Genomic DNA, 19,901 nt, shown 5'->3' with positions numbered 1-19,901 from the left:
ATTCCTTACATGAAAACTAGCAAGGCCAAGTGTAGTGGGCCAGGATAGGGATGAATTTTATCATAACTGTCTATACAGGATAATAGTGAAGCACAAAAAAAAAAAAAAAAAAAAAAAAGCTATCAGTTTGTATACACAAGGTGCACAAACTGAAAAATGCCAATGTCTTATTCTAGTGATATTGGGTATTATTTGTAACTATATAACAGATGCAAAATGTTAACCTAGAAATGAGATTTCCAGGTTTTCAGATTCCTCATTTTTCTTACTGCTACCTTTGGGATTAAGGCTACTATTTGTTAAATTCTTCATGGAATTGCTTTAATTTGAAAAAACAAAACCAGGAGGAAGAGTATTTCTGTTTCCAATGTTTCTTATGTTGAAGAGCTGTTGATGCACCTTTCTGAGGGATTACTCCTATAATGACTTTTTTCAGTAGTCTTGGGGAGATATTTTATTTTGGGGAACTTTAGGAATGCTTCTTAGGAAGTATCTTAATAAAGAAGCAGTGGTAGACTGTGGCTATATATAAAAGACTCTTCAAGTTTCTCTGTGGAGACCTGTGTTCTTTGAATATGGGGGGCAGTGAATTCTCTTGCCTAGCTGCTGAGACTGGTAAATGATCAAAATTGATAAATTTGTGAGACAAATTGCTCTGAAATATCTTTAGCGTGAGACCTTAACAAGACCAGATCCAACCCTGAATATTGATTTTTACGGAACTTTTACACTTTTATAAAGCACAGAAGTATTTTTTTCCCTGAAAAAGAGTATTTGCTTCTGCAAGCAGTTTAAATATCAACTGCCAGAACCTGATAGACATATTGAATAAGTCACACATATTTTGCAGGAATCACTAATTTATGTTAAAATTCTGCTGGGACATTCACATAGTTTTAAGTATATGATTATTTTTCCACCAGATCCTTTTAAAATTACATTTTAACTCCATTACTACTGCTGATTTGATCATATGGTTATTTTTTACCTTGATGTAATCTCGTGCATTTGAAGTGGAAATCATTCGATAGTCTGACCACATGGCTTGTCACAAAGGAGACCCATTGCTTAATTAAAAGCATGGCTAATTCTCTATTCCTGTTGTTAATAGGCAAATATATTTTTCATTGGGGAAAATGATTGTTTCTGGTCCCATGCAGCTGTTCTGGCCTGCTCACAAACCAATACAGATGTAATAACAAATCCCAAAGCAGAACACTGCCTAGTTTGTTTGACAGGCACATTACAGAAGTATGAATATATATATAAATACACAAAATAAATATATTTTGGAGATGTGATTGTTTTGTCATCACCAATCTGCTACTGTTTCTTTAACCCACAGGTCCCAATTCTGTTCTGTGACAACTCGTGTAAAACTGGAATAACTCTGTTGAAATAAATGCAGTTTCACTGATGTAAGAAAAATCAAATTCAGTGAGTCACCAAAATACTTAAAACAGGGCTCGTCTACATGAGACACGTTACTGTGGATTAGCATAGTTTACTGCACAGTAAAAACCCTTAATCCCACTTAAATTTGCTACCTGGCAAATGCAAGTAGAAAAATTGAGTAGGATTAGTTAATTTGCAGAAATACACATGTACATATGACCCAGGAGCAAGTTGGCTTCTGAGTCTGCCCAAGCACTAGAGGGCCGGTCTCAGGCCAGCCCCAGGGCTGCAGGCTAGGAGCCTCTCCTGCCCCTGTCTGCAGGATTTAAAAGCCTGCAGGTATTTTGAGCCCTGGGGCACACAGACAGGGAACCTGGCGGCACTCCAGACCCCTACGTCCCCCTGAGCAGGCCACAGCTTAGCTATGCCTGCCTGCCAGCACCCCAGCACTGCTGCCTGGCACTGCGCTGCTGTGCGGCTGCCAGGACAATGCTGTCCAGACCAGCAGGCAGCTGCAGGCTATTGCAGGTTGCTGCAGCCTCTGGCCAGGCCTGTCCGCCCCCAGAGCCGACTGCAGGCAGCCCCTGCCAGACATGATCAAATTTTAATTTTCCTTGCAACACCTCCCTGCAGCACATCCCCAGCAGCCTGCCCTGAGCCTGCAGATACTGCAGGGCATTGTCTCTGTCACGCAGCTGCCAATCCCATGCCATGGCCCTGTGCTGGGCATTGCAGGCTGCTGCCCAGGCCTGGCAGCACCAGGACAGCCATGTGGGGGCCCGGAAACCTGGCGCAGGACCCACCATGGCCTTGTCCTCCTGTGCCCATGTCTGTGTCCTCCACCCAGGACCCCAACTGGACCAAGAAGGAGACTAGTGATCTCGTGGTGCTGTGGGGCAAGGCAGAAGTGCAGCACCAGTTTGAGTGGGGCAAGAGCTCCAACCCCCACATAGATGAGGTGTTGTCAGGCTGGATGCAGGAGCACAGGCATGACTGGTCAGCACAACAGTGCCACATAAAGGTCAAGGCCTTGTGGGCACGGTGGGTCACTGTGACTGACCACAATCATTGGTCCAGCTGTGCCTGCAAGTCTTGCCCTTTTTGCAGCAACTGGATGCCAGTCTTGTGCCCTGGGACCCAGGCCACAGACGTGCTACCTTTAGCAACACGGGCAGCCTGCCTGAGCTCCCACCCCGGCCAGGCCTCTGGTGACATGACACCAGAGGAGGGCCCCCCAGGTGCCCAGCATCCCATCCTGCTGAGCTCCCCAGCTCCACCAGCAGCTTGGGGAGCCCTGCCCAGCACCTGCCTTGCCAGCTCTGCAGCCCCAAGCCCAGCCACAAGGTGCAGCTGGCCATGACACTGCTGGCCACCAGCAGCACCAGCTCCTCCCCGGGAGGGCCCTCCAGCTGGGGGCCTACACATTATGTCCCACCATCAGAGAACACTGCCCAGAGCCACATGCCATCACTGCCAGCCAGGTGCAAGCAGAGCCGCCACCCACGCCAGCCCTGGCCACATGGTTGGGCCTGCACTGGGGAGGATGCCTGTCCTCACCCCTGACCCTGGCCCCACTCCTGGCCCCTCCCCACCCAGTCTGCCCACACACTCCTGGCCCCAGATTCCCCACCCCCACCCCCCATAGCACACAGGGACCTGGCTGACAGTGCAGAACTCTATTGAGCAGCCTGTGTCCCTGCAGGTAGGTGGGCACAGGTCTCTCACATACCGAGGAACACACTGATGCCAGCAACAATGTCCTCCTCAGCAGCAGGGGGCAGTGACTTGTAGCGCAACCACAGGTAGCCTTCCAGGTTGTGGTAGAGGTTGCAGGGCATCCCAGATGATGACCGCCAGGTGCAGGACACCATTCTGGCCCTGGCTGTCACCTTCGTGCCACCCACTGCCCAGCTCCTAACCCTAGCTGCACCTGCCCTCTGGCAGCCACCCACCATCTAGCAGCAGGCCCCCACCTGGGCCTGGGAGAAGGTCCTGCACTGCCTCCAGAAGCCGGGAGTCCCAGGCTTGGCCCCCGCCCTGGGTGCCCCCCGACTTGGGCCCAGCTCTGCTGAACTCCCACAAATGTGATCCTTAATAATTCTGACTGGGGTGGGGGGAAGCTGTGTGATGAAACCTACCCACCTGAGTTAGGTGCCTACATAAAGAGAGATGGGCACCTAAGAACGGGATCCGTAAACCCTTCAGAGCTTCCTAAGATAGTCTGTAGGAAATGTCATGGCTTAAGGGTTGCCTCTCTCCAGGAACAGGGAGCCTATTTGCAGAGCTGTCCCTCGGGGTGTGCAGGGGCCAGGGCATATCAGCCCGTGTGGAGAGTGGGGCTGGCTTTTAAAGCTGGCTGCCAGGTGCTGGCAGCTGCAGCCAGAGCCTAGAGCTCCCACCAGTGGCAGCAGGTGCCCATTGCAGGGCTGCAGGAAACTTGGTGCAAAGAGTAGGAAATCTGTTCCCTAATCCCTGCATGTGTAGATGCCTGGCCAAAAGGTTTACACCAGAGTATCTTACACCAAAGTAAACTTAAGCCGGATCAAATGCATGTGTAGATGTACCCAAAGAGTCTCACAAATACAGGTGTTAGACTTGTTCAAATGCACATACAGCTGGCTACAAATGCAGAGGGCCAGTACATATTCATGTCTAATTCTGTACATGCAGAAGTTGATGATGGGATCTGAATTACGTATCCCCTAAGTAACTTGCCCAAGGACAAGCAGAATACCTGTCCAAAATTAAAATAAAACCTAGGTTTTCTCATTCTCATCATTATGCCAGCATCCTAAAACTATCCTTCTTCCCTAGGAAATTGGAATTATGGAGGCCAAACACACAGTATTTTGCAGCAATCCAATCCTCAGGATGACATTGTACTGCATACGAATAGCTCTGCAGTCCAAGACTGAAAAGATTCATCTGAATATATTAAAACACACTAGGAGCAGCTCTAATAAATGACATTTTAACAAAAGTTCTAGCACCTACCAAAGTCACTGACAAGCTATAGGGCAAATACCAAATTATAAAAAAAGAGAGAGACAGTGCTATGGTATGGATAAAATTGTTGCCCCCAACCAATTACAAATTAGTATTTAATGAGATAATTAAATCTGCAGGTACCAAGTTCTAAACATTGGCCAAGCTATCTGATAAGACAGATGCAAGTGTACAAAATCATCTCTCTAAGTAACACATCTGCATGTTACTGCTTACATATATTAAAAATAACCTTGTAAAAACAGGAGTTATGATTGCCCCACAAAAAAGATGGAACACATATACTCCTGGGTGCATAAAGGGTTGAGAGCGTAGCGAAAAAAGTTATAAGATGCAGCAAATACTGTATAGATTTAAAACAAAAAAAAACCCTTACTTCCTGATGGAGGACTTGTTTTAAAGCAAGTATCAAGCAAATGGGCTTGATCATGGATTTGTATCAAGCAAATGGGCTCTGATACAAATCTTCCCACAGATTCAAGCTGTGTCTGATCAGACAAATACATGCCATATGAGATAAAACTAGTAAGGAGCAGACAGTCAAAACTGTGTGTTTTGAACCCCTTTAATGAAATATTATGGTTGATCTTATCTAATAACTCTTACAGAGTAAGTGTAATCACTAAAATAGAACCAGAATTAGGGCTTGAAATTAGACTCAGACACACAAATAAAATTGTACCCAGTTGCAAAAAAGACTGAATTTTCATACAGGCTTTTAAGTTTTGGAACCAAGCTACTAACGTGAAATACATTAATGGTTTGTCATCTGTTCAAGGCAGAAGATTTTTAAATAAGGGTTTTACTCCTGCAACTTTTAACAAGCAGGCACTTAGGCTAAGGAAAAAGAAGTAATTACAATGTGTGTAATAGCTGAGTACAAGGATGTAGGCATTCCAGAAGCAAGTGGGAAAAGGAGCATTCATTTTACATATTCTAATTGGTCTGCTTTGTGAAATGTTCTTTAAACATCAGAAGTGCTTGGAACTACAGGAACCAAATGAAATTTCACAGCAAGTATCTTTGGAGACCCCCACCAAGCAAATGTCACTACCTCACTTAGCTGGACAGAAACTTTTGCACAAGTAGCACCATTGTACAATGAACAGCTTCCTGCACTCACTGCAAGCGATCCCAGTTCAACATACTGGAAGACTCTGCTCCATGTACCCTATGCACTGATAGTCATTTCATGCTATGATACAGGGACAATCAGGCCTTGAACTACCAGGCTCATATGCAAGACTGACAGCAGTGAGTTCCTTTTCTTCACTACAATTTTCAGTCTGAATAAAGGTTGAAACACTACTGACTGTAAGTAAGGAGCAGCAGTGACCAAGCTAATGAAAACAAAGGTTAAAACAAAAGGTGAACTTGTGTCTCTTAATGAGGATGCAGAGCAGAATGCAAGCCTGTAGCTCCAGGCAATATTTTTATTGCCTTAGTTAAACAGCAATTCATTTTTTTTAATCAGATGGAAACATCCATCTGATAGAAAACCAGCTGGATAGAAAATAGTAGAGGTGGATAGAAAACTGGATGGAGCATCTGGCTCAGAGGGCTTGATGTTTAGTTGGCAGCTGGTATCAAGTGGAGTGCCCCAGGCAGGGCTGTCCAGGGGGGGCGTGAATCAGGGTGACCACCCTGGGCCCCACACTTTGGGAGGAGCTGCAGACACTGCAACACTGCCTTCCAGGCCCTGCCACGGCTGCCGTGTACTGCTGACTGTGCACTCCTGCTGCCTGCCCCCCCGCCCCGACTCCTGCCACTCGCCACCCCCCCACTCCACGCTCCTGCTGCTCACCACCCCTCACCCTGCTCTGCGCTCCAGCCCCTGGCCAACCCCCAGCCCCACACGGGCTGATATGCCCTGGGCCCCGCACACCCCAAGGGACAGCTCTGCAAATAGGCTCCCTGTTCCTGGAGAGGGGCAACCCTTAAGCCATGACATTTCCTACAGACTATCTTAGGAAGCTCTGAAGGGCTTACGGATCCCATTCTTAGGTGCCCATCTCTCTTTATGTAGGCACCTAACTCAGGTGGGTAGGTTTCATCACACAGCTAAGTGACCCAAAGTTATGCTGAGCTCAAGTCCCCTTTCCTAGCTCTAAGCAACCTGCCCCGGGTCACATACAGGGATTGTGATGGAGCAGGAAGCTGACTGCTTCCCCGGGCTGTGATCAGTGTTCTAACCAAAGAGTAATCCTTCCTCTCCAATTTCCAAAATCTAACACCTTTTATCCTAGGAGTAAAACTGTGCTACAAGATATGAGTATTTTAAAGGCTAAAATCTTTCATTCTTTTAACTACATTTCCTTTGAGAACAGCCTAGGCAACCTAACCTAGTCCCACCCCCCCGGACTCTGGATGTTTCATTAGAACCAAAGATTTATGCTATGTGGGCAATTTTAACACAAATCACCACTGTGTGGTTTTGGGGTTGTTGTTTTTTTTTGGAGGGGAGTTGTGGGGAGGTCATTGACTTATTTAAAATGATTTAAGAGAGGAAGGGCAGAGAAGTCAGAAGCTCATTTGTATATTTATGTAAAGCATATGTTTAAGTGCTTGCAAGCAAGGATACTTTCTTGCATAAGGATGCTTCCTTGCATCCCGATCAATTCTCTGGGAGACCTTCATTCATTTCTTCAAGTGCTGCGCTTTAAACACTGGGAGACGCTGTGGAAGCTGACAAATAGCACCACTCGCAAGGAGGGCTTCGGGATATACTTAGGCAACTAGTAAGGCTGCCAGAAAAGGGGGATCCATTATTTCAAAACTGTCACAAATTCAGTGCGGATGTGCCAAAATAGGGAAAGAAATGGTCAGTGGACACCTCACAAAAGATAGGAATAGGAATGTCCTACCCTGACCTTTATTAAGCAACACTCACACAGCAATACTCCAGGTGTGGGAGACTCAGGTTCAATTCTCCCATCTGCCCGAGAGATCTGAACCCACATCGGCCACCTCCCAGGATAGTGGCCGAACTAGCAAGCTATCAGGTAAGTCGAGGGTGGGGGTGCTCTCAGACTTGCCTGTTGACTCTTCTGCCTTATGTGTAAATAATTAAATAGTCACAGGAACTCAATCCCAGATCTTTCCATCTCCCAAGAGAGTCCTTTAATCACCACCCTAGGGTCTTATTCACACATTCTGGCTTAAATGAATATTAAAATATCCTATACAAAGCAGAACATCTGCAGCAGGAGACAAGAGAGACCGCTCCAACTGCCCTCCAGCCCAGCCACTCGCAGCAGAGATGGGAAACGTGGGATCCCTTTCCTATGCCAATGGATATCCAATTTATATCCAATTTATTACAGAATAATACTGACAGGAGAATCTGAGAGCCCCCGAGTCCAGGCTGAATGGGATGTTTCATGTCTAGAGAAGCATAGGTTTTTTTACATTTCTGTTTTGGCAAAAGAAAATGAGAATGTTTAAATTCAGTTCAGCAAAAAGCAAATTTTGTATCGATTTTGCAGTTCAGCAGGTAAATTGAAAAAACATGTAGCCTGGCTCACAGCTTCCTCCTATGAACAAAAATTTGATTTACAGCAAGTTCAGTTAGACTCTCCTGCCTCCAGAGGACATTCATAAGACTCGGAACAAAGACAAAAACCCAAAATACTGGCACTCCACGGTAAAAAGTGTCCGGTCTCCTTTGTGACATAAAGGCTGAGGAAAGGAAGAAATCAACTCTGCTGAGGTGAAATCCTGCCTGTGACTAAATTCCCAGCGCCTCTATCCCAAGGAGAGTATAAATGAACCAGTACAAAAGCACAGGAAAGAAGGCAGCTAGCAATTCAAAAGCTGCGGCAATGAAAGCTGAAGTCAAGGACACATCTTGTTAGTTCCATGATTTGTGGATTAGAGGTGAGTGAGATCAGGATATAATATAACAATGCAAGAGACAAGGATTTGTTATGGTCGTCTCTTTTATTAGACCTTCTGTTGCCTCTTCTGGACCATCACGGCTACAACATCACTCTAACACTACTATAATATAACAGTAAAGAGTCCATTTACTTAAAAACTAGCCTCTAGGCTCCCAAGGAAGGAAAGAAATGATCCTGCCTAGTATCTGAATTGAGGGGCAGACTGCAGATCCCTGCTATATACAGCCATGATATATAAAAGGAAGATATGGGACCGGATATTGAGGATGAAAAAAATTACAGTATGACAAATACCGTGTCAAGTAAGAAACAAATCATAGCTCAATACTTGTGTGAGATATTTGTCTATACGGTTACCTTTTGAGAGATTTTTTTTGGGGGGGGGGGGCAAGAGAGGGGGAGGTTCATAGAAAGCAGTGTCCTAGGGAGAATTTATTCCATAATAGGGAAACTGCCTGTGCTAATATTGTTTGATTTTTTAAAAATGTAACTGCTATTAAAAGTAAAAAAGGCTTACATTTTTCATCGTGGGTACCTAAAGTTAGATGCTTAAATACATATTTAGCTTTGATTTCCAAAGGTGCTGGCTACCTCTGGCTTGCCTTAGGTCAATACAATCTGTTGGTGCTAAGCAATTCAGAAAAGTAGCCCACCCACAAATCCCAACCTAGGCACCCAGATTTTGATTTTTTGCATCAGTAATCTTTTCAATTGTTTTGTTGTATCTTTAGGAGAAACTGTTCAGCCGTGATATACCTGGATGCAGCCATACCCTCCATCTCCATTCACACGAATGTGAATTCCCTTGTGCCAGCCTGACAGTGAACCACTCAGAAAAGAAGGAGATTAAGATGGAGCTGAGAGTCAAATGCTTTCACAAGGTCTACATGAAAGAAGAATAGTGTTCAGGTACTTCAAGTGAGAACATACTGGAAGTTAATTCACTTTCACCTTCTTAAAGCAGACAGTGTTGTTCCAGAAGCATTTCAGAGTAGCAAAGTTAGCTAATTGCATCTTCAGCTGGGACTCTCGTGTTAAATCATTCATAGAAAATACCTTGTGGTAAGGTTTAGTTTCATTTGCTGTGATGCTGCTCAAACACTACATGATACATTCATCCTGAATTTTTTTTTTACTAGTTAATTTTTACATTAGAATTTTCGTTTCTTAAGAGCTCTTCATTTCTAGCTGCCTGTAGATCTCATTTTGCTTTTGGACCAGTTGTGTAAAAAATGTGACTGCATTGTTCTTAGTGTGTGTGTTATTTCAACGTGTTCTTCTACGCAAATTTTGGGCTTACAAGACATGCTGAACTGACCTGTGGAAGCTAAAAAGTATCTATATATTCATACTAGACAATACAAACTTCTGTACAGTACGCCGTGTTTTTGGCATTGACGTGAGAGAGGGCAGTTTTCACACCATGTCCATTCAATCTTTATGCACTCTACTGACAGCAGCAACATTTCATTAGTTATGAAGATGTCAACCTGTATTCCCAAGAAGATAATTAAATGACCAATTTAGTTCATGTAGGCCACCTGGCAGTCTTTGGTCATTATTAACCAGAAAGAGCTTTTCGAACCACTCACAGTAGAGAAAGGATTCAAATCCTTCTACCAGCTCCAGATAACAGATTAGGGTGCTTAAATCTTAGTAACCCAAGTGCTGAGATAATGTTCAAGGGAAAATGTGACAGCCTAGCACCCGGGGGTGCTATTTTAGGAACGAAAGTATTAAAACTTTGGTTACGATGTTTAGACAAATCTCTCACATGCTTGACAGAGCTAAGAGGAAAACCACTAAGCTAAGATAAACATCACAAGCCACAGGTAATAGCATACTGAGAGGCATTAACAGGAGCAGGGAGGAGAGGCAGAAATGGGGAGAGGGAAGTTTGGGAGCCTGCTTGGAGGCTGCTGGAGCACCCCTACCTGCTGGCCAGAGCCAGTACAGGCTAGCTCCACCCTACCTCCAACCCAACAGGATTGAAGAAGGGGCTTTAACTCAGCGTGCTCAGGACATTAGTTAGTTGGGCTGTACAAAACGGCTGTGTTTTGATTTGGTTTCAGATTAAGCCGTTTCAGAGGACAGTGATTCATTTCAGTGTTTTGGATCACTGTCCTGTTTTCATAGATTTCATAGACATTAGTGCTGGAAGGGACCTCAGAAGATCATCGAGTCCAGCCCCCTGCCCCAGGGGCAGGAAGTCAGCTGGGGTCAAAGGATCCCAGCAAGATAAGCATTCAAATTTCTCTTCAAGGCGTTCAAAGTAGGTGCTTAAACCACCTCCGATGGCAGGCTGTTCTAGACCTCAGGGGCTCGGACAGTAAAGAAATTCTTCCTTATGTCCAGCCAGAAACGGTCTTGCAGGAGTTTGTGACTGTTCGACTTTGTCATCCCTTGGGGCACTCTGGTGAACAGACGTTCCCCCAGATCCTGGTGGTCACCCCCGATAAACTTGTAGGTGGCCATCAGATCACCCCTGAGCCTGCGCTTTTCCAGGCTGAAGAGTCCCATGGCTCTCAGCCCGTAGCCTTAAGGTCTATTTTCTTGACCTCTGATCACGCGCGTGGCTCTTCTCTGGCGTCTCTCAAGCTTCTCCACATCCTTTTTGAATTCTGGAGCTCAAAACTGGATGCAGGGCCGGCTGACTTGAAGGTGTCCAGCCTCTCAAGGTATTCCTTCACGAGGTCAGCATTGATGAAGGGCGAGGAATCTCCCTCACCTGGGCCTCCCTGTCTCATAATGGGCAGAGGTGTCCCATGGATCTGATGAAAGACCGACATAAAGTACCCATTTAGTAGATTCACTTTTTCCTGGGCATCGGTTATCAGTTGTCCCATCTGGTTTAGCAGGGGTCCAATATTGCCCTTGCTTTTCCTCCAGCTCCCCACATATCTAAAAAAGGAGTTTTTATTATCCTTTATACTTGTAGCTAGTTGGAGTTCAGTCACAGCCTTGGCTTTCCTGGTTTGCTCCCTGCAGGACTGGACCAGAGCAGAATATTCCTCTTTGGAGGTGGATCCCATCCTCCACCCTTTGTAGATCTTTCTTTTTAGCCGCAGGATGTCCGCTAGTTCCCTGGAGAGCCAAGGAGGCTCCTGTGCCCTTTCGCTGCCTTTCCTCTGAGATGGAATAGACTTAGCTTGTGCATCGAGGATCGCTCCCTTGAGGAACAACCACTCTTCCTGAACTCCCCTCTCCTTGGGGTCATGGTCCCTTAGGGTCTCACCAACAAGCCTCCTGAGCTTGTCATAGTCAGCTTTCCTGAAGTTGAGGATTTCTGTATTGCTGACTGACTTGTCAGCTTTATGGTGGATGGTGAATGTGATCAGCTCATGGTCACTGTCACCCAGCTGCCCATCGATCATTAGGTCGCTGATTAGGTCGTCCCCGGTTGCCAGCACCAGGTCGAGCAGTGCTTTACCTCTCGTTGGCCCGTAGACTTCTTGTGTCTCATTTTGTTTTGGCAGAATCTCCTCTGAATCTGTTTTGAACGGGCTGCAAACTTCACACAGCCCTACCCAGCCAGGCAGGGCTTGGGGCCAGGGGCTGCAGGGCCCCAGTGGGTAGCAGGACAGGGCCATGGGTGGCTTGTCCAAGGGAGGGGTAGGGCTGTTGCTCTCTATGCAGGCGAGGAGATCCCCGTGCAGATCTCTGATCCCTGTTACACTGGGTCGTGGGGCAGGGAAGCAGTGCAGAGTAGCAAGCAAGCCTGCTGGGCCCTGCTGTGCAACTCGGTTCTGCAGGGAGCAGAGACCTGTGTCAGGGGTCTCCTCACTGCCACTGCCCACCTCATGCAGCCCCGCATCACCGGGGCAGTGACGGGTGGGCAGCAGTGGCAAGGAGACCCCTGGCACAGATCTCTGCTCCCTGCAGAGCCGAGTGGTATGGTAGGGCAGCAGAATACAGCTGTTTCCCTGCAAGACTAGCTCCTAAACTCCAAAATTTTCTGAAACATTTCCGATGCCTTGTTTCATTTTGAACATGTTTCTGAGCCTTCCGTTTTGTTTCGAATTTGGTGTTTCAGGTGCCGAAGCAGCCCAAAACACCTCTGAAACAAAATAGCTGCTGAAATTTCTCACAGCCCTATTAGTTAGTGAGACACTAAAGAACAGGAGCACTGATGAGATGGGAGTCCAGGAAGGGTGGTCATTCCTAAAGAGAACAGTCTTAGAGGTGCAGTTGAAGACAATCCCATTGTGCAGGAAAGGGGGAAAGGGGCCAAGAAACCCTTCTGGCTGAAAAGGGAAATCCAGGAAAGCCTAGGGGCAAAAAAAGAGGCACATAGGTTGTGGAAGCAGGGGGTAGCTACTAAGGCGGAGTACACCTACTTGGCCCACACTTGCAGGGTGGCAGTCAGAAAGGCCAAAGCACAAATGGAACTTAGTCTGGCAGCAAAAATTAAAGACAACAAAAAGCCATTCAGGTATAAAGGGAGTAAAAAGCAGGTGCAGGGTAGCATAGGACCCCTACAGGATAAACTAGGGCAATTAGTGACAGATGGGTGGACAAGGCTGAGTTCTTCAATGAGCTTTTTGCTTCTGTATTCCTGAACGTGGATCAGGACAAATCTCCCAATTGGATCATGGGTAGGCACAAAAGGGACACCAGCCCACCAACTGTTGGTGCAGATTTAGTGAAGGGACACTTGGAAGGACTGGATATGTTTATGTCAGCAGGCCCGGATGATCTTCATCCACGGGTGCTGAAGGAATTGGCCAGTGTCATAGCAGAGCCAGTGGCATGGCAGTTTGAGCACTCTTGGTGCTCAGGTCATGTCCCAGAGAACTGGAAAAGGGCCAGTGTGGTCCCTATTTTCAAGAAGGGGAGGAAGGAAGATCCAGGTAACTATAGACCAGTTAGTCTCACCTCCATCCTCAGGAAAACCTTTGAAAGAATTATTAAGGATCACATTTGTGGGAGTTCATCAGAAAAAACAATGCTGAAGGGTAACCAGCATGGATTTATAGCAGGTAGATCCTGCCTGACTAACCTTGTTTCTTTTAATGACCAGGTCACAGAATGTTTAGATGCAGGAATCATGGTAGATGTCATCTACTTGGATTTTAAGAAAGCTCTTGATATGGTATCTCATCTTATTCTCACAGATAAAATGAGAGGCTGTGACATAGATGATTACAGTCAGGTGGGTGGCAAATTAGCTTAGGGGTCACACCCAGACAGTGGTGGTGGATGGGTTGGTATTGACCTGGAAAGATGTGGGCAGTGGAGTCCCACAGGGCTCTGTCCAGTGGTGATGTGTAGGGGGTACACAGCAGTGAACATGCACCCCCTGAGAGCGTTGATGCACCCCCTGTCAGGCCGCACTCCCTGTTTAGGCGATGGGTAGGTGGGCAGGCAGGAACACCAGAAGTGGTTTCAGGACTGCCAGAAGCAGCGTGGCTGCTCTTTTTGATGAGTGAGATTGGCCCCAGTCAGTACGATTGGCCGCCAGGGGACACCCTCTTCCTCCCACCCCAGTCAGAGCAATCAGCTGCCAGGGGACCCACTCCTCCCCCACACTCCCTGACTCAAGGGGCACCAGGTGCCCATGGCTTGGTCTTTGGATCTCAGAGTCATTGTTGACACCAAGATGAACATGAGTCGTCAATGTGATGAAGCGATCAGTAAAGCTAACTGCACTTTATCATATATTAGCAGGTGCATGACAAACAGGTCCAGGGAAGCAATACTTCCTCTCTATGCAACATTGGTCAGGCCACAGCTGGAGTACTGTGTCCAGTTTTGGGTGCCATACTTCAAGAGGGATCTGGACAACCTGAGAGGGTTCAGACGAGGGCCACTCATATGGTCAGAGGCCTATACGCAAAGCCCTACAAAGAAAGATTGAGGGCCCTGGATATCTTCAGCTTCTGAAAAAGAAGGCTGAGAGGTGATCTTGTGGCTGCCTACAAATTCATCGGGGTAGGGAGGAAGAGGGGCAGCAAGGAACAGGAGATGCTCTGTTTACCAGGGAACCCCTTAGAGTAACTAGGAACAAGGCCACAAACTGATGGAAAGCAATTTAGGTTACACATCAGGAAGAACTTCTTTATGGTGAGGGTTGCTAGAATCTGGAATGGTGTAGCAGGACACTGAGGAGCCTGCTACTTGTAGAGTGATAAGTAAGGATTCATAGATTCCATAGATTTCATAGACATCAGGGCTGGAAGGGACCTCGAGAGATCATCGAGTCCAGCCCCCTGCCCAAAGGCAGGAAGTCACCTGGGGTCATAGGATCCCAGCAAGATAAGCATCCAATTTACTCTTGAAGGTGTTCAATGTAGGTGCTTGAACCACCTCCGCTGGCAGACTGTTCCAGACCTCGGGGGCTCGGACAGTAAAGAAATTCTTCCTCATGTCCAGCCTGAAACGGTCTTGCAGGAGTTTGTGACCGTTCGACCTCGTCATCCCTTGGGGTGCTCTGGTGAACAGACGTTCCCCCAGATCCTGGTAGTCACCCCTGATAAACTTATAGGTGGCCATCAAATCACCCCTGAGCCTGCGCTTTTCCAGGCTAAAGAGTCCCATGTCTCTCAGCCTGTCATTGTAAGATCTGTTTTCCTGACCTCTGATCATGCGCGTGGCTCTCCTCTGGACTCTCTCAAGCTTCTCCACATCCTTTTTGAATTGTGGAGCCCAAAACTGGATGCAGTACTCCAGCTGCGGCCTCCAGCCAAGGAATCCAGCTGCGGGATGCCAGGGTAACCAGTGGGAGTCAGCTGACCGGGAGGGGCAGGGTCTGGCTCCCAAATAACCCCAGGCTGAGGCCAGGCAGGCAGTCTCCCGCCAGCAGCCAAGAGAGAAGGAGCTCTGCCAGAGCAAACAGCGAGGAGAAGCCTGACTGCAAGAGCCGCTCCTGATTGCTGGTATGGGGTGGAGAATTCCCTGGTAGGAACCAAATGTGGTTTTATCTGAATGGCTTAGATTTTATGTTATAGCCCAGGGACTTGTGGGTATTTTTTTGTGTTCACTATTTAGACCGGAGGACCAGATGAAGCTATTAGGGGTTCGAGGAGGCCTCATAAGGGCTCCATGGTAGCATGGGGACCCCGGTGCCAGAGAGGGTGCAGCATTCGGGGGTGCACTGACCCCAGTTCCGAAAAGGGGAGCAAAGAATCGGAGGCCAGGCAAGGCTGAGGCTACCTGAGCCCGGCAGGGGGTTCGAGACCCCAAGAGGGAGATTTGGGGCCAGATACAGCTACGGCCACCTGAGCCCCAGGACAGCGTGAGAAGCCCCAGAGAGGGGGAAGCCCCAGAGCAAAGGGGGCAGCAACTGACGAGTGCCAGAGGGCCACAGTTGCGAGAGACAAGCCAGAACGCCTGTGTGGCGCAAGTTATGAGAGACAAGCCAGAGCACTGGTGAGGCGCGGGTTGTGAGACAAGCCAGGGCGCCAGTGGGGTGCAGGTTGAGAGAGTGGAACAGACCCGAACAACATCAGGTACATCCACAAGGCTTGGGCTGCGGTGTAAGGGGAGGAAAGGAGCCTCAGGTAGTGCCTCAGGCATCGGGGCAGAAAATGGGCAGCCTCCCACTTAATTAACATCCTCTAATTAAGCAAGTAACAACAAGGCATGGCAGGAGAGAAGGCGGGCAGTTGGCCCATAACAAGTGTTGCAGGGTCATTAGTGGACAGACCGTGAAGAGCCACATGTGTCACAAATGGGCTTCCAAGGGAGGTGGTGCTCTCCCCTACCCCGGGGGTCCTTAAGAGGAGGCTAGACAGGCACCTGGCTGGGGTCATCTGACCCCAGCACTCTTTCCTCCCCAGAGCTGGGGGTCAGACCCAATGATCTGCTGAGGTCCCTTCCAACCCAAACATCTATGAATCTATGAATTATGGCATTTTATATAATGTGCCACATGTTAGAGCAGGGCTCTAATGTCTGGCTGTGCCCAAAAGTAACCTCTGAAATGTTTCCAAGTGAAAAGCACTTGGAAACATTTCAAAAACTAGTATTTTCAACCAGGGGGTAGACATACATGCTCTGGAGCATTCTTGGCTGGAACATTTCAAAACAGCGTACCCTTCTCTAGCACCAGCCAGGAGGTATTCAAAGAAGCTACAGCAATCTGCAGATCCATTCCCCACTCCCCCAGGTAAACAGGGGATCCTTGCTACCATGATCCCAATTCTCCAGTCCCAGTCCCAAATCCCTCAAATCTCTCCTCTTCTCCTTAGAGGGGAGGGGGTTGGGACTGAAGGGCCCAGCTCTGACAGCTCTGGGGCTGTGCAGAAGGAACAAAAAGGGAAACACTCCCAAAGAACACCTCATTTAAAGAGTTAGCATTTTAGAGCACTTTGGCAGCTTTTGAAACACTTCAAAGAGCGTGTATGCTTGTAGACTAGTGATTACCAACCAGTCGGTCTCGACTGACTGGTCAATCACGAAGCCTCTGACAGTCGATTTCAGTCTGTCAGATGCTCCACAATCAGGAGTGGCAGGACACACATGGCTGGGTTGAGCCATGGTCCCCGCCGCACAGACTGAGCTAGGTGTGTGGGGTCAGAGCCCAGGCAGCTTGTCCAGAAGTCAGGGGGACTGGGGGGCGTGGTAGATCCTGAGGTGCCAAAAAGTGATCTTCACCACTGTTGTCGACCATTCAAAACAGTTCAGTTGTTACTTCTGTCCACACTCTAATGAAGTGTGAACTCAAAGTTTCATTAGGAAAGATAAACAGAAGAGGGGGAGTAGTAGTAGTGTATTTCCCATTTTATAGGTGCGGACCTGAAGCACGGAGAGATTAAGTAGCGTAACCAAAGTGACAGCAGATGTGTAGGGCAGAGTCAGAATCCGCTCTAAGTTACAGTACATTACCTAACCAAAAGGCCATCCTGCCTACTGTAAAAGATTGCTTTCACCTCCTGAGCTCTCTATTCAATATGATTCATTACGATCACTTCCAACTATTTATCTATTATTTGTGAGATAACATTAAACTATTCTTCTAGCATAGTACCTCATGGTTTCTCTGCAGACTTTCATGACATGTAGTAGAAGATTTTGTCTTCTCCCATTTCTCTGCTACTTGGTTTGCTTCTTCTATTTTTTGCTCGTAGCTTTTCTGGGAGTTTAGCAAAGTCACTTCATAAAACTCTTGAATATCTGTTAGTAAAAAGAAACAAGTAAGAGACTTCATTTGATATGCTGGATTTTGCAGTCCCTGATATTTATCTCTAACTAGTACATATTTATGCACTTTGGAGTCTACATTATAACGATAAGCACATATTATTATTTCTAGCAGAAGGCACGAATATGTAAACTAGTTTTCTGAAATGTCATGTAGGTTTCTGAGAAAATTTCCTGCTTTAAAGGATTTTGTTGGCTGTTTGAAGGAAACACATGAATAATAATTATAAGGAAAGACTGAAAAAATGCTCTGCGTGAAATTATACACAAATCCCAACCATTTATATAGAGCAAGATCTTGTACAAGAAAAAGAACAATTCAAATTATCTTGGAAAGAAAACTAGAAAACAGCTAAATATTAGGCATCTCAAAAGATGTTCAGCCCTAACACCTGCTTGAGGCCTTGCTGCTACTGAATGAGAAATCTGTTAAGAAAGCTCAAAGGCCACTCTGGCTGGGCCAGTCACAAACTACCTCTAGTTAGTTAAATTAACCCTTTCAAAAGTTTATCTCCCTGTTCCTATGGCATGACATCCATCCATCTTAGATGGGAGACTGGGTTGGATTTTCAATGATGGAACAGCCCAGAGAGAGGGGAAACCACCCACTGCAGAACATAAGTGAAACCCCCTCCTCTGGCAAGAGGCTTCTACCTCTCATTGGCCAGCCAAAGGGAGATGCGGACAGATCGACTCCTTATTTCTGATACCTGCAAGTCAGACTAACCTTCATCTAACATATCACACAATATCTTGGCCCTAGCATAAAATGATGAAAAAAAAGTGTCTCATACGTTGTTCTTTTAAAATTAATAAAACAGCCATCAAGTGTGAGCACTAGTTTGGCAGGGATATTGCCACGTTAATAAAACACACTTACTGAATGACCTGAGCAGAGGGATTCACAGGAATCTATATATTATACAAAGCTAAGAATTTTGAACGTTTACTATTAAATTTAACAACTATAGAGCAATAGCTACAATGGGAATCTGGAGGTTTTTTTATTCCACCACATGAATTTGCATAGCAAAGTTAGAAATATTCATTATATGTGGTTCTTTGCCAGACTAATTTATATTGTAACTCCAGGTAAGGCACATAAAACATAATATGTAACAAATTCTAGGTAATTTACCAGCTGGAATCAGCTAGTATTTGGCCTGTGGCTGTTGCATGTGCTGCTATAGGTGTCAGAGTATTTATTGGGTTGACAGGAGTCAGTCAGACAAGAAGCAGCAGTACAGTACTTGCAATTGGATATTAAAGGTTGTTTTCTTGATGTGTGCCCTCAAAAACTAACTCCTACATATCTCATGTGGTACACATGTGTAAAAAGATACAGATCTACAAATATAAGAAGAGAAACACCTTCTAACAGTCTTTCTGTTCTAAGAAAACTCCAGGTTCCCTCTCTAGGATTATGACATCTGCTATGTAAAAAGAGCAGTTCAGCATTCTTGCAGTTATAAAAGTTTCTGGAACACAGCAAATATACTACACTATGTCACTTTGTATTTCCATAAGCAAAAAATCACTCTCCCTGTAGAAAAAGACAATAGCTTCCCACTCAGTCAATGAGAGCACAAATTAGGAGCTGTAATTTGCAAAAGAAATTTTGTGTGACATCCAATCACCCAACTAATGGGGATGAGAAAATGGGTGGATAGTGGCAAGGGTATGAGTGTATTGTAGCAGAAATGATTAGATGAAGAGAAGCATGAGCTAGAATACCAAGAGGGTTGACATAGTGGGGGGCCATATTTAAAACCATCACAGCAGCATTGCTGTTGCCATTTATAGTAACCAAAATCCAGCCTCTTTCTTGGATGCGACATATAGGAAAGAAAACCAAGCAAAGCACTAGAATCTTAGGCAAATGAAATCTGTATGAGGAAGTTGTCCAATTCCCAAAAAAGCAAGGAGATCATTATCATCTTCGTCAGCAGCAGTCCCACACGGTCAAGGATGACTGCCTTCCATGATTGTCTTATCTGTGGGTCTGAATATGGCTTACAAGGCCTATCCAGTATCAACTAACTCTACTGCAGCTCGGACATGTTTCCGTGTGGGATGGATGGCTCTGAGTTCTGGGTTCAGTCTGCAAGACGCTGTTTCCGCATCTCCCATTATCCATCTCTTGTTGTTGTTGTAATGTTTCAAAGTCCTATGATCCTTGCAGCAGACTTCCTTCTTTTGGGGCAGTCCTGGGCAACAGTCTCCCATGAGTTGATAATGATTTGCATTTTTTTTCAAATTGGCCTTGAGGACATCTTTGAAGCACTTTCTCTGCCCTCCTTTTGAGCATATCCCTTGACTGAGCTGAGAGAATAAAACTTGCTTCGGGAGTCTGAAGTTGGACACCTGGATAACATGGCCAGCCTGGTGAAATTAATGTCAGGTGATCATCATCTCAATGCTTGTGATGTTTGCTTGCAAGAGGATGCTAATGTTGGTGCA

General features: G+C 46.3%; 1 protein-coding gene across 1 annotated transcript in view; it reads right to left on the bottom strand.

Moving 5' to 3' along the window:
• The window catches only part of DLG2 (discs large MAGUK scaffold protein 2), a 1,592,593-nt gene that overhangs the window by 1,379,047 nt on the left and 193,645 nt on the right, over nucleotides 1–19,901 (bottom strand). Inside the window, exon 3 of the mRNA XM_019530402.1 lies at nucleotides 17,269–17,414. Within this exon, the coding sequence (XP_019385947.1) occupies nucleotides 17,269–17,414 (146 nt within the window). The remainder of the gene's footprint in view (nucleotides 1–17,268; nucleotides 17,415–19,901) is intronic.

Source organism: Crocodylus porosus, unplaced genomic scaffold (genome assembly GCF_001723895.1).
Source record: "Crocodylus porosus isolate Cpor-Errol unplaced genomic scaffold, CroPor_comp1, whole genome shotgun sequence".
NCBI classification, from domain to species: Eukaryota; Metazoa; Chordata; order Crocodylia; family Crocodylidae; genus Crocodylus; species Crocodylus porosus.
Note: the sequence above shows the minus strand (reverse complement) of the source record. Positions and strands in the feature narration are given on the sequence as shown.